The following is a 13,391-nucleotide window of genomic DNA, read 5'->3' as shown; positions in this document are numbered from 1 at the left end:
AAGTTCTGTGATTAGTGTAAATATGTACCAATATTATGCAGTCAATTAAAGGACAAAAATATTTAAAAGCTTTGTCCTTATAAGATGCAATTGAGTGGTAGCTTTAAAGATGTTTGATTTGGGGATACAGCAATGCTTAATTGTTAAGAGCAATACTGTTCTTGCAGAGGACCTGAGTTAGGTTCCTGGAACCCCAAATTGGTAGCTCACAAGCACCTGGAACACCAGCTTCAGGGGATCGGATACTGACCTTCCCAGGCATCTGCACTCATGTGCACACATCCACACACAGACTATGTGCACATACCTACATATCGACTATACGCCACATAAGTGCACACAGTTAAGTTTTAAAAGATGTTTACTTGTGGACATGATTTACATATAACCATTATGTTACATTACGTTACAACCATTACAATGCCACAGAATTCCTGTTACCAGCAAGAGTTCTATATCCATTAGTTTGTACATTGTTAATACATATCCTCTTATTTCTGTTGAGAAACACCCTCTAGTTTTAATACAGATGAACTCCCTCAAAATTTGCCTGTTTGAACCAACAAGCAAAATAATCCAATTAAAAAAAATTGGGCACAGAGCTAAACAGAGAACTCTCAACGGAGGAATAGCGAATGGCAGAGAAGCACTTAAGAAATGCTAGGTGTCCTTAGCCATCAGGGAGATGCAAATCAAAACGACTCTGAGCTTCCTTATTACAACCATCAGAATGGCTAAGATCAAAAACTCAAGTGACAGCACATGCTGGCAAGGACGTGGAGAAAGAGGAACCCTCCTCCATTGCTGGTGGGGGTGCAAACTTGTACAACCACTTTGGAAATCAGTCTGACATTTTCTCAGAAAATTAGGAATCACTCTACCTCAAGACCCAGCTTTACCACTCCTGAGTATATACTCAAAAGATGCTCCACCATACAACAAGGGCACTTGCTCAACTATGTTCATAGCAGCTTTATTCATAATAACCAGAAACTGGAAACTTAGATGCCTCTCAGTCTAATAATGGATAAATAAACTGTGGTACATTTACACAGTGGAATGCTACTCAGCTATTAAAAACAAAGAAATCATGAAATTTGCAGGCAAATGGATGGAACTAGAAAAGATCACCCTGAGTGAGGTAACCCAGACCCAGAAAGACACACACGTTATGTACTCACTTATAGTGGATTTTAGCCATATAATACAGGATAAACATACATGCACAGACCCAAAGATAAGTAATAAGGAGGATCCAAGGGAGAATGCTTAAATCTCACTGAGAAGAAGAAAAAGGTAATGTTTGAAGAGAGGGAACAAGGTAGGAGAGGAATCATAGAGAGATATAAGGGTGGATATCAGACATGGGGAGAGAGGGGGCAGGAGGACAAAAGGCCTGGAGAGAAACTGTGGGAGAGGGCATCTCTCTGACAAGCTTGAGACCTAAATCAGAATCAGGGTAGGCTCCTGGGGAGATATGAGAGGGTCTCCAGTAGAAATTCCTAGTAGCAGATGGAAGACAGGACCCATAGAGATGGAAGAGGACACCCCCTAATTAGATAAGTCTCCTATAGTAAAGGGAGGGGAACACCAACCCACCCACAAAAATTTTGACTTAAAATTCACCCTATCTATAAAATGCGCAGGAATTAAGATAGAGGAAATATAGCAGAGACTGAGGGAAGGTCCGACCAATGCCTGGCCTAAACCAAGCCCACCCCATGGGAGAAAACCAAGCCAAACACTATCAATGATAGTCTGCTATGCTTGCAGACAAGAGTCAAGCAGAGTTGTCCTCTGAGAGGCTCCATCCAGCAGTGCCTCGAAACAGATGCTGAGACTTACAGGCAAACATTGGGCGAGGTGTACGAAGTCTTGTGGAAAAGTGGGGGAAGGAGAAAAGGACCTGGATGTGATAGGAGCTTCACAAGAAGACCAACGGAGACAATTAACCGGGGCCAAGAGGGGCCTGCTGAGACTGAAGCACCAACCAAGGACTTTGCATGGATTGGACCTAGACATAGCTGATCGGTAGCTCAGGCCTCATGTGGGTCCCTTAGTAAGGGGAGAAGGGGCTGTCTCTTACATGGACTTTCTTGCAAGCTTTTCAAGTACTTCCCTCTGAAAGGACTACCTTGCAGGCCACAAGGAAAAAGGACATGCTCAGCCCTGATGTGACTTGATGAGCTGGGGTGAATGAGAAGGGGTCTCCCCTTTTCTGAGGAATAGGGGAAGAGAATGAGGGGGAGAAAGAGGGAGGGTGGGACTGGGAAGTGAGGAGGGATGGGATGGGGCTATGACCAGGATTAAAGTGAATGAATGAATGAATGAATGAATGAATGAATGAATAATTTGCATGTTTGGGAAAATACCTACTTCCCCCTCCCTTTTCTCTGATATATGGTCTCATGTAGTCCAGGCTGGCCTTGAATTGTGACTCTCCAAATTCAGCCCCTGAGTGCTGGGATTATAGATGTGTGCCATTGTGTTTGGTTGTCTCTTCCACTTCTAAAGTGCAGCTTTCATGGGCTTAGTATTTTGGGGTATCAGGTATCCTTTCTTTTGACAGTTTGAGTATGTCCTTTACCTATGAGCTGGTCTGCAACATTTTCACTTAGAAATTCAGTCTTCTGCAAGCTCCCTGTGTGTGAAAAGTCACTTTTCTATTGCTTTCAAACTCTTTGTTTAGATTTGGGATTTAATGTACTTTGGGGCCTCATGAATTGGAAGATTTTTCTCCTCCCAAGTTTTGGAAGTTTTCATTAATTTATTTCTGTTTGTTTGTTTGGTTGGAGGCAGGGTATCTTTACATAGCCTTGGCTGGCCTGAAGCTTGCTATCTAGACCGGACTGGGCTCAGAGTCACAGAGACCCACCTGCTTCTGCCTTCTGAGTATTGGGATTAAAGGTGCACGCCACCATGCCTGGTTCATTTATTTCATAGATGATCTTCCTCCAGACTTTCTTCTCTTTCTCAGATAGCCATACTGCATGCATTATTTTATTTTCTTTAAGTGCCTCTCACTAGATCACATCAAAAGTGTCTCTGAATTGAAATGTCTTCTATTTCATTGGTTATGCTATTAAAATGCTCCTTTTCAGGTTTCATTTCAAACACTGTGTGCTTCTCAATCCTTTAGATTTCTGTTTTCTTAAAACAATTCTGCTTCTTTGCTGCACTTCTCATTTTATTCAAACATGATTTTCCTAATATTATTTTGTTGTTTGTTTTATTTTTTAGTATTCTGTTTTTTATTGAATTTTTTTTCATACAATGTATTCAATTCATGGTTTCCTCTCCCTCACCTCAGGCACATCTCAGATCCTCCTCACCCATTCAACTCTATACTGTTCCCTTTCCTTCTTTTCTTCCTTCTTTCTTTCCTTCTTTCCTTCGTTCCTTCTTTTGCTCGTTGGTTTCTTCCTTCCTTCCTTCCTTTGTTCCCTCCCTTCCTCCTCTCTCTCGAAATCAAACAAGCAAATCAACCAACCATACAAAAAAAAAAAACACCAGAATTTAAAAATAAAACAAAACAAAGAAAAGGCACAAGAAACACAAACACCCACCCACCCACCACCACCACCACCCAAATAGAACCCATAAAAATACAAAACCAGAAACCATAATATACAAGCTAAAGACAAATAAGGTGGTAAATTCCCAGACAAAGCAACAAATATGGGACAAAAAAAATCTTCAAGAATAGCACTGAGTTTGTCTTTAATGTGGTTTTCTTCTCTAATGAAGTCTTACTGGGCATACGAACTACGTTTAAGACACCGTGCCCAGCAGTACATGGCCCACACAAAATAAACACACATGACGCCTGAGCACAGGTAACCAGCCACATGGCAGAATGTAGATTAGTATAGTGGGTTATTTTAAATTATTAGCTGGTCAGAGAAGAGCCTAGATATATGGCATAGGTATTTGTAAAGAATTATGTTGAGCCTCATGAGTCGTTAATCTGGGAGCTTAAGGACAGGACAAAAGAACTCACTTTCTACTCACACAAATTAGTTAGTAAGGTAAAGGTGGCAGCCACGGAAGCCAAAGCTTCAAGAGGATTGTTCAGTGGAGCACTATGTACAAATTAAGACAACAGTGGGGAAGACAAAAAGAAGAAAAACAGATGAAGGCAAAAAGATAGGAGAAGCATCAGACCAAGCCATGAAGGCTGAAGGAAGAGGATACAAAGAAGGATGGATCTCTTCTGCTTGGCAATTCCACTGTCCTCCTACAAGGAGGACAAAGCTTGTTGAGCCCGTATAGTTCAAAGTAACTTTGGGAGTTGGGTACATAACTGGCTCCATGCCCTCTCTAAGGCTGCTTGATCTCCATCTTGTATTCCAGTCCAGATCCAGCCTGCTTGTCTGAGGTCACTTGTAAGACTGCATGGGAATATATCCTTTCTGCGGCTAAACTCGGCCTGACTCAGTCCTGGGTGCCAGATGTGGACCAGGTGCAGGTGCTTCTTAACTGCCTCTGACTGCCTGCTCCAGTGCTTGAATGGACCCGTTTACTGCCCTCCAGTGGTCATGGGTTGTTTCACATCAGAAAAAAGCAAGACTTCCCCATCTCAGATATGGTAAATTTGTCTTGGATGGCAGGAAAGAGAAAAAGAGGACAAAAGAGGACCAAGGTTCCTGCAACTCAGCCTTCATGTCCGCATCTTGTACAGTGAGGTGAAACCATTACTCTGCTACCAAGAGATTCATTTGGGGAAGAGACAGATTGTGTTTAGGAAAAGATCTTGATAGCATACTTTAGGAATGAGATAGAAGAAATAAAAATCAGACTAAGTAAAAAGCCAGCGGCACTGAATGCAGAGTGCAGAGGTGGAGGCGAAGGTAGAGGAAAGGGAGTGGAAGGCGTGCCTTCGAGGCCTGGCACCAATGAGGGCTCCTCATTCAGGCTTTTGCTCTCTGCCTCCTGCAAGCAGAGCTGGCAATGATGAATACCAGTGCTTCCAGTCGCTTCACTCTAAACGCAGCCTGGAACTTTCAGAGAGCCCCAGGAAGCTTTCCCTACCTGCAAGTACAGTCAGAAAAAAAAAATCTTTGTGGGGTTTGGAGACAAAGGACTCTGAAGTATGAAAGTGAGGCCTCATGATCAACCTCTGATTTGTGTGCGTTGTGCCTCTGTGATGTGATTCTTAACCTCTGCTGCCCCTCAAAGTTTCAGTAAAGTCTGCTCACACACAAAGGCTTCTTATACGAAGTCTGGGAAGGAATCACAGTAGAAGGCTTCAGGAGTTTTGCTGGAAGCAAGATCTAAGAAAGCTCATGAACCCAATGGGACCAACACAGTGGCTGCAGTGACAATGGCAGTCACAGAGTGTGGCTGAAGTATGGAGCTTCCCATCTTGAATTTATCTCTACAGTAACTTTGTAATTTTTTTTCAGAATAATTAAGAATTTATATAGCTTTATATAATAAGAAGAATTAGAATAGCTTTAAAGAAAAGAGGGCTTCTATTACCATTCACTCAGTTTTCTTGAGTGCTAATAGCTCATATAACTCTAATGACATATTTGAGACTTCTAGAATTTTGATTTCTTTGAAAAACACAGAAACAAGCCAGGCCTTGTGGTGCATGCCTTTAATCCCAGCACTCTTGGAGGCAAAGGCAAGAGGATCTCTGTGAGTTCGAGGCCAGCCTGGTCTACAAAGCAAGTCCAGGATAGCCAAAGCTACACAGAAAAACCCTGTCTCAAACAACAACAGCCAAAATAAAAACAAAAACTCCTAAAACAAAACAAAACAACCCACAGAAATATTACAATAAGAAGGTGTCTTCATTTTAATCCCAGGTATAGAGATATGGGGCTGCTTTGGACTATCTGCAGCAGCTATGATTTGCCTTGTGCTCTAGCTCAAGTGTGGTTTTGCCATCTTCAGATAGTTTCTGCAATTGTGTGATGTTTGGAATTCTCAGAACTTTTCAGAGGGTACATAAATGCTAGGGGCCCGGAGAGGTGGGGATGGGTGTTTGTTGGTTGCATTTTGTTAGTAGCCATGGTCAAAGAATCAAAAGGAAAGAAATTAGAGATTCAGGGCTCTCTTTCTCTCTCCTCTCTCCTTCTTTCTTTCCTGTCCAGTGTTAGAGGAAGAAACCAGGGGATGAGAAGAACCCACAAAGTAGCAAAGACTGGCTACATATAACCACAGTGTGTTCACCAAGAGCAAAGGATCTGTGGCCAACGATTCACAGAGCTTCTTTGGATTAGATGAGTGTTCTCATCTGATGCTGTGGGTTCAATCTAGGGTCCCGCAATGCTTTTAGCACTGCAGCCCTCATAGAAATCCTCGGTCACACGGACCTGGGACAGCCCAGGGGCTTCAGTTTGCATACCATCCTTCAGTGTACCAAATGAAAAGATAGGGAAAATGTTTCTTTGGGGACATGAAGGGACAACAACTGAGTGACTCTCCAAGCTCCTTCTCCTAGCTCCTGCCCACTTTCTACATGGTCAAGTAGAAATGCCTTCTAGATTTCACCTTCACCACTAGCTTGTGTCCCAAGAGGCCAAGCACAGCAAAAGCTCACTCTGTCTGTTTTCTAACCCCCCAGCACAACCTCACCCTGCACTTCTTTGTGTCAGGTACATCCCCCCATTACCCCTCCCCCATCACTGCAGGCCCACAGCCACACTACAGAGAAAGGAGGGTTACTCTATTATCTTATATGTGACAAACCTAGGCCCAGAGCTGAGGGCATGGCCAGGACGATACAACCAGGTTGCTATGGTGGTGGCGCGGGGCTGTGAACTGCAATCCAGGCCTGTCGCTTTTGAAGGATGCACACCAATTGGCAGGTCTCCGGTCACCACTATATCCAGGTCTCTACGACCTTCTGTAGTAGACATTGTCACAGTGTTTCATTGAGTAAATTTGGAAGGCATGAAGGAAGTGTCACTGAAATAGTTCAGGAACATGCAGCACACTGTGCTGGAGAGTCCTGAGAATACCTGGGGATAAGTGAAGCTCAACAAGCCACGCCCCTGTTTATCCAGCGCATGCCCAGATTGTCAAGTGCTAGCCTGGGTGTGATTCCCTAAGAACCCTGCATGCTGGCTCCCAGCTCCTGTGTGCACAGGTTTGATTGACACGGGTGCTGCAGATTTCCCACTGCCTCTTAGAAACTGGACCAGGGAGGACAATTCTAGTATCCCAGGACCCATGTCTTTCCTTACCAGACTTCTTAAGAGTATCCCTGCTGAAGCTGGAAGAGGTCAAGCTTGTGCGCTTGACCTTTAAGTCTGGCCCTTTGTGGTAAGCACTGACGTCCTGCTTCTTGACCGTACGTGGAACTAGGGTCTTGGAGAGCGGGAGAGAAGTTAAGTTCTGCTTATAGGGCCTCACTCAGCATCCTCTAAACCCAAACTGAGAAATTTCCACAGCTTACTCAGGGACCTGCCCTGAGCCCAAGAAGAGCTTGAGGGAGCAGGAGTGCCCTTTATGCTGGCTTACTGAGACTTTTGTTTCACCTTATCTCCTTATCTCCTATCTCCTTATCTCCTAGGGGTATATGCAGCCCATTCCTGCAGGCAGGTCTGGGATACCCTGAAGCCACAGGGTTCTCTGGGCTCTGGCATCACTGAGTGTTGAGAGGTATGGGTGGAGAAAGGTGAGACACTTGCCCTGATACTGGACCTCAGGAAAGCAGGGGTTGTTGGTGAGGCTGCAGAGGGTGGGGGTGGTGCAGGAGACTCGTCTATTGAGGTGGCCTTATGGGACAGAGAGGCATTATGGGACATAAACCATGTGGCAGACACTACAGCTGAGGAACAGCTATGGAGAAAGGTAGAAGGGTGGTTACCTTGTGGAAGGTTACTTTGTGCCCAGGTCTGTCTAGCTTCTTCTTAGGGGCTGGGGTTTTCTTTCCGATCTTCTCGTTTGTCTGGCTTGCTTCTTCTTCCTTTTTCTGAAAAGGCAAGAGAAAGAGCTCTGCAACCACCCTGAGGGTTCCACCAACTGTCTCTAAATAGGAGAACATTTTTGGCAAGCGAGGAACCACGTCTTAGTACCTACATTCTAGAGCCTCTTGTCCCTTCACTGTCCCTTTGCCTATGGACCGCCCTGGCATCTATCCCTTGTATCTGTGACAACACCCCAGAAGTACCTCTTCTTCTTCTTCTTTTTTTTTTTTTTTTGGCGTGTGTGTACCTCTGTGTATGCGGATACTTGGCAATGCTAGTACATGTGGGAGGCCACAAAGGTTGACATCCAGTTGTCTTCGTCAAGTTATTCTCAACCTTATTTTTGAGACAGTCTCTCACTGAGCATGGAGTTCAACATTTTGGCTAGGCTGGCTGGCCACCAAGTACTCAGGATCTGTGTATTTCCAGCCTCCAGTGGTAAGATTTAAGGGAGCCACCATGTCTGGCTTTATATATGGGTTCTGAGATATGCTGATGATTGAGTAGCCCTGCTGTGAACTGAGTTGTTGTTGGCCTGTGATGGCCTTGCTGTTCCATAGTGGAAGCAGAGAGGACAGTTCCTGGGGATCTCCAAGCTCTCATGAACAAAGGGCCCAGCAGAACACGTTAAGGGTGACACCACCTTGGAAGTGGCCTATCCATCCTTATCAAGATGGGAAAAGGATGTTGAACTATGGTGGGAAAGATCAGATTGACTAACTTCCCTTGGGGGTATGCCACTCATGGTTCTTAGGGTTGAATAGCCCAGGCTTTCAGCTCCAGGTCGCCCTACTTACTGTCATTTGCTCAATGGCTTAACTACCCTGGGACAAATGCCTGCCCTCTCCATGGCTCAGTTTAGGGTTCATGAGCAACAATTGACCTCTGGATGTGACATGAAGCCCCTGAGAGGGCTGTGGGCTGGTTGCTGAGCTGGTGAGGGACAACACAGAAAATCCAGGGTCTATCTGTCCTAGTTCAATATCTATGGTTTTCATAAAACACCATGAACAAAAGCAACTTGGGAGAAAAGGGTTTATATGTCTTATATGTCCTGATAACGGTTCATCACGAAAGGAAGCAGTACAGAAACCCAAGCAGGAACCTGGAGGCAGGAACTGCTATAGAAGCCATGGAGGAATGCTGCTTATTGGCTTGCTTCCCACAGCTTGCTCAGCCTGCTTTCTTATACCATTCACGACCCTAGTGTGCCTATAGCTAGCACTGCCCACAGGAAGTCGCATACTCGCACACAATCATTAATAAAACATCCCACATACTTGCCCATGGGCTAATCTGATGAAGGCATTTTCTCAGTTGGACTTGTGTCTTCCCAGAAAATCCTGGCTTGTTTCAAATTGACAGAAAAACTACCCAGCACAGTATCCACAGTCAGGAGTCATACAGCTGCCTTCTAAGGAGGGTATCTGGTTTTATTTATCTGAATGGAAATAGGAGTCAGGGTTTGGACCAAGGCTAGATTTGCAGGTAAAGTAAGGAGTAGGGGATTTCCTCCTCCAGCATGCACTCCACCACCCTGGAGCCTGTGTTCCCATAGTGACACTCAGAACAGTTCTATTACAATTAGTTTTGGGGAATTCTAAGAAGGTGATGTGGTAAAGCCTTAGACTCGAACAAGGTGCAGAAGAGCTCTGTGACAGAGAAAATTCTGGCCCTAAAGGGCTCTACGGCCCAGGTGGATCCCATGATGTCAGCAGCATCATAAGGAGTCTGGAAGGGGACTGTGCTGTTCAATCAAGACTGTCCACTTGACTGGACTGACAGTCACCTGGGAGGTCAGCAAAGTGTGCGCTAGGGAGAAAGTGAATGGTAAGGCCCAGTGGGAGAAGTAGGTCCCTGGAGCTATATATTAGAAGCAGTATCTTACCCTGGCCCTTTCTGGTGTTTTTTCTTTTTCCTGGTTCCATGATGCGAACTGCTCATCTCCACTGCACCCTCTCTAATAGGATGGTCTGACCCCACTGGAACTGCGGCCCAAAGAAATTTTCCCTCCTGTTAGCTGTTTCTGTCAGGTGTTGCCACAGTGCTCAGAAATAGTGAGGGGCAAAGTCAGGATTGCAGGCCTGTATAGGCATAAGGTTATTGTGTAATTCAAATGCTGATTTCCATAACCCTCCCACCCCCATATCGGGTTGCAATCCTTGTTCTGAGAATCTCTTGTGTCAATGTTGTGTACACACTGCTCCCTAATTGTCCCCTAATATACCAATAAAGCAGCTCACAGCCAATTGCTGAGCAGGGGAAAGAATAGGGCTGGATTTTTTGCCAACCAGGGGAGGAGGACTTAAAGAAGGGATTCAGCCACAGGAGCGGTCCAAGAGACAACAGAAGGAGCTGGAGCCTGCTACAAAGTGCTACAAAGTGCAAGTATCTCTGGGATGTACGCTGGGAGGAAACCAGATTAGATTAAAGGGCTAAGAATACAGTAATAACTGCTCAGTTATTGTGTTGTGAAGCATATTATTAAGCAAATGGGTCTCAATTATTTGTATGATAGCTGGGTTAAGATAGAAGCTGATAAACAAACACACTTTTATAAATATAATTTTAACAGGCCTGACCCTGCCCATGAAAGCAGAATCCTGCCATGTCATTTTTTTTTAATTTTTAGAAACCTAGATGCTTCTGCTGCACATGATGATGGATAGAAATTTCCATTTTAAATGTAAATTTGTATCCTATGTAGGTTTCAAAATATTTCTAGTGAAGCCACATGTAAGGCAAAGCTGCTGAAACTCTAAACTATAATCTCTCTGAAAGGAGATGAGGACCTAATAACCATGAAAAAGCATTCCCAAGACTAATAATGAATCTCAAGAGATCCAGCAACCAGCCCTCTACCATCTTCAAGCCCAGATGATGAGAGGAGCAGGCTAAAAGATTTTTTTCTGGCTGCACCAAACAAGCAGGTGAGCATGCAAGCATCTGCTAAAAGCAGAGTATAGAAAGCAGAGAGAATGGAGGCAGCTGTAACAAAGCCCAGATATGTGGAAATTGGCTAAATCTGATATATCACCTTGTCCATTATTAACACTGTGACCTTTATGTATTGCAGTTTCCATGTTTTTCAGCTGGGGGTAATCATGACCTTACAGCCTGGCTAGGAGCAGTAGATGACAGTAAAAATTAGCTAAAGGATCAGTGCAAACCTTAGTCATGTTATCTTTGCTCTCGGCCTGGAGGCTATAAGATCCAAGCATCCTCTGCAGCTGGGAGATGTGGGCTATGAATATCTTCTGAAGAGGGTACCACTTTCCATAGGCCTGACTTGATTTTCATGGACGATGGGCCCAGGGGACCCATAGCTCTAGAGATGACCAAGGTAAATTTGATACTTAAGACTCTTGGACAAAAAGGAATGGGTTGGTGAGAGCAGCCCCTGAAGTCAGGAAGGAAGGAGGTATATGCTAGTAGGAATCTCAGTGGAAAATTGGCAGTAGGAATGAATGATCTATCCCAGAACCATCAGGAGTTGGGAGGAGGCTGGGGATAGTGGAAAGGCTCCTATGTCGCCCACGTGGGGAACCCATATTCCAGTGCCTGTGACTGCTGACAGATACTAGCAATGCCCAGTTTAATCAGATGTTAGACAGATGTTTTCCTTACTACAGACTCTGCCTCAGGTGCCTTCTAGAGTGTCTACTTCAGAACACTTGTATTTGGGCAATCTCTTTTCCTTCTCCTCTGAGATCTAAATCTGTTAGCCTCATCCTACATTTTCCATAGAGAAGCATCTTTCTCAAGGGTCTGGAGCCACCTTTTAAAATATGGTCACCAGGAAAGTCTATAATCATGTCTTTGGTGGCAGAGGAGGGGCCCAATCATGACAACTGCCATTCGAAAACAAAGATAGCCTGTTGGTATAATGTTCTTTCAGAATGTATACACTTTACCCTTGTTCATTCAAATGCTGATTTCTCTCCCCCAATCTCTGATTTCAATCCAGACATTGCATCCTGATACTTATTCTAAGCATCACCTGTCTCAACTTTGTGTAAACATGCCAAAATAAAGCAACCAGCCACAATGCTGAGCAATGGAAAGGAAGCAGGAAGAGAGGGAGGAGCCAGAGGAGAGGAAAGTGTGGGAGGCAGAGGAGGAGAGAAGGGCAGGAGAGAACTGGGAGAGCAGGCTGGAGGAGAGATCTTGGAATGACATGGAGAATGAACCGGACCTAAGATTTCACTAAAGGCAAGTATAATGTGGGAAATCTAAATGTTAGGAAACTGTGAGGGCTTGGAGGTTTAGGATGGCGTAACTATTTCCCAGCATTGTTCTAGGTTAATTAAAGAAATCATAGTCTCTTGTATGGTGAGTTGATTATACAGCTGTTTAGGATTAACAGCAGCTTTAATAAAAGATAAACCAATAATAAATATTAATCGTCACCTACAACAATAGCCTAACTGCGGTCAGCAATCTCTACTCTAGGACTTTCTCACTAGCTTACTCCAGTTTGTTTTTGTTTTTGTTTTGTTTTTTTAAATGATCCCCCTTTGCATGGAGGTATTGAATTCCAATTCTCTCGCCTGTTAATAATCTTGAATAAAGTCTTCTACCAATTTCTTCCAATATACACACCTGGAGGGCACGCTTCTTCTTTCCCTGCCTCCGCTCCAGCCACTCCAGCACTCGGGTGAGGTCAGACATTCGTCTCTCCTCAGCTGACCTCCAGGTGGACTTCCTCTCAGTGGGCATCAGATTTTTGGTGTCCTCTATGTCTTCTGTTATGTTCATGTTTCACCTGTGCCCTACAGGAGAACCTGTGACTATTTTCTCTTGACCCCTGGATCTGCTGGGTGACTCGGAGGCAGGATGTTACCTCTGGATGTAATGATAAATGGCAGAGGAAGGAAACAGATGTTGGCCTTGGGGTTAAAAAGCCTGAAGAGTAATTGTGAGGTCACTGTTGAGGTAGCAACTGTCCCCTGGGTCAGCGGTCAGAGTGGGGTACAATGTAAGCTATCTCCCACCCTTTCCCACAAGATCTCTTGGGTTCCCTGGATTAATAGAGAGATTACAGTCTCTCTATTAAAGTTATGTGAGCTACATAGATATATATTCCTAAATACAAAACAACCAGCTCAGTCCATCTAGTTACTTGTATGCATGTTTTTAGGCTGACCATTTCGTATTGCATAACCAGTTGATGTGCTCTTCTCTGGGGAAGACTATTTCTCCTGCTCTCAGCCAGAGCACAAAATGAAGGAACCTTTGCACTGCCTTGCCCTGTCATACTGCCTCTTCCCCTGGCTTTTATAATCTTCCTGTCCCCTCTTCTACAATGATCTCCAAGACTTTGGTTCAAGAGTTGTATTGTAGATGTATCATTTGGAACTGGGCTTCACAACTCTGCATTTTGATTGGTTGTGGTTGTTTCCAGTAATGGTCTCTATTTATTGCAAAGAGAAGTTTTCTTGATGAGGGATGAAGACTACACTTATCTGT

General features: G+C 44.3%; 1 protein-coding gene across 1 annotated transcript in view; it reads right to left on the bottom strand.

Moving 5' to 3' along the window:
* Window positions 1–12,824, bottom strand: part of CUNH16orf78 (chromosome unknown C16orf78 homolog) — a 28,331-nt gene extending 15,507 nt beyond the window's left edge. The window contains exons 1-3 of the mRNA XM_055621541.1: window positions 12,525–12,824; window positions 7,823–7,927; window positions 7,197–7,320 (exon numbers count right to left, since the gene is read on the bottom strand). Coding sequence (XP_055477516.1) covers window positions 7,197–7,320; window positions 7,823–7,927; window positions 12,525–12,680 — 385 coding nt within the window. The 5' untranslated portion in view covers window positions 12,681–12,824. The remainder of the gene's footprint in view (window positions 1–7,196; window positions 7,321–7,822; window positions 7,928–12,524) is intronic.
* Window positions 12,825–13,391: the final 567 nt, after the last annotated feature.

This window comes from Psammomys obesus, unplaced genomic scaffold (genome assembly GCF_907164565.1).
Source record: "Psammomys obesus unplaced genomic scaffold, mPsaObe1.curated_primary_1811, whole genome shotgun sequence".
NCBI lineage: Eukaryota > Metazoa > Chordata > Mammalia > Rodentia > Muridae > Psammomys > Psammomys obesus.
Note: the sequence above shows the minus strand (reverse complement) of the source record. Positions and strands in the feature narration are given on the sequence as shown.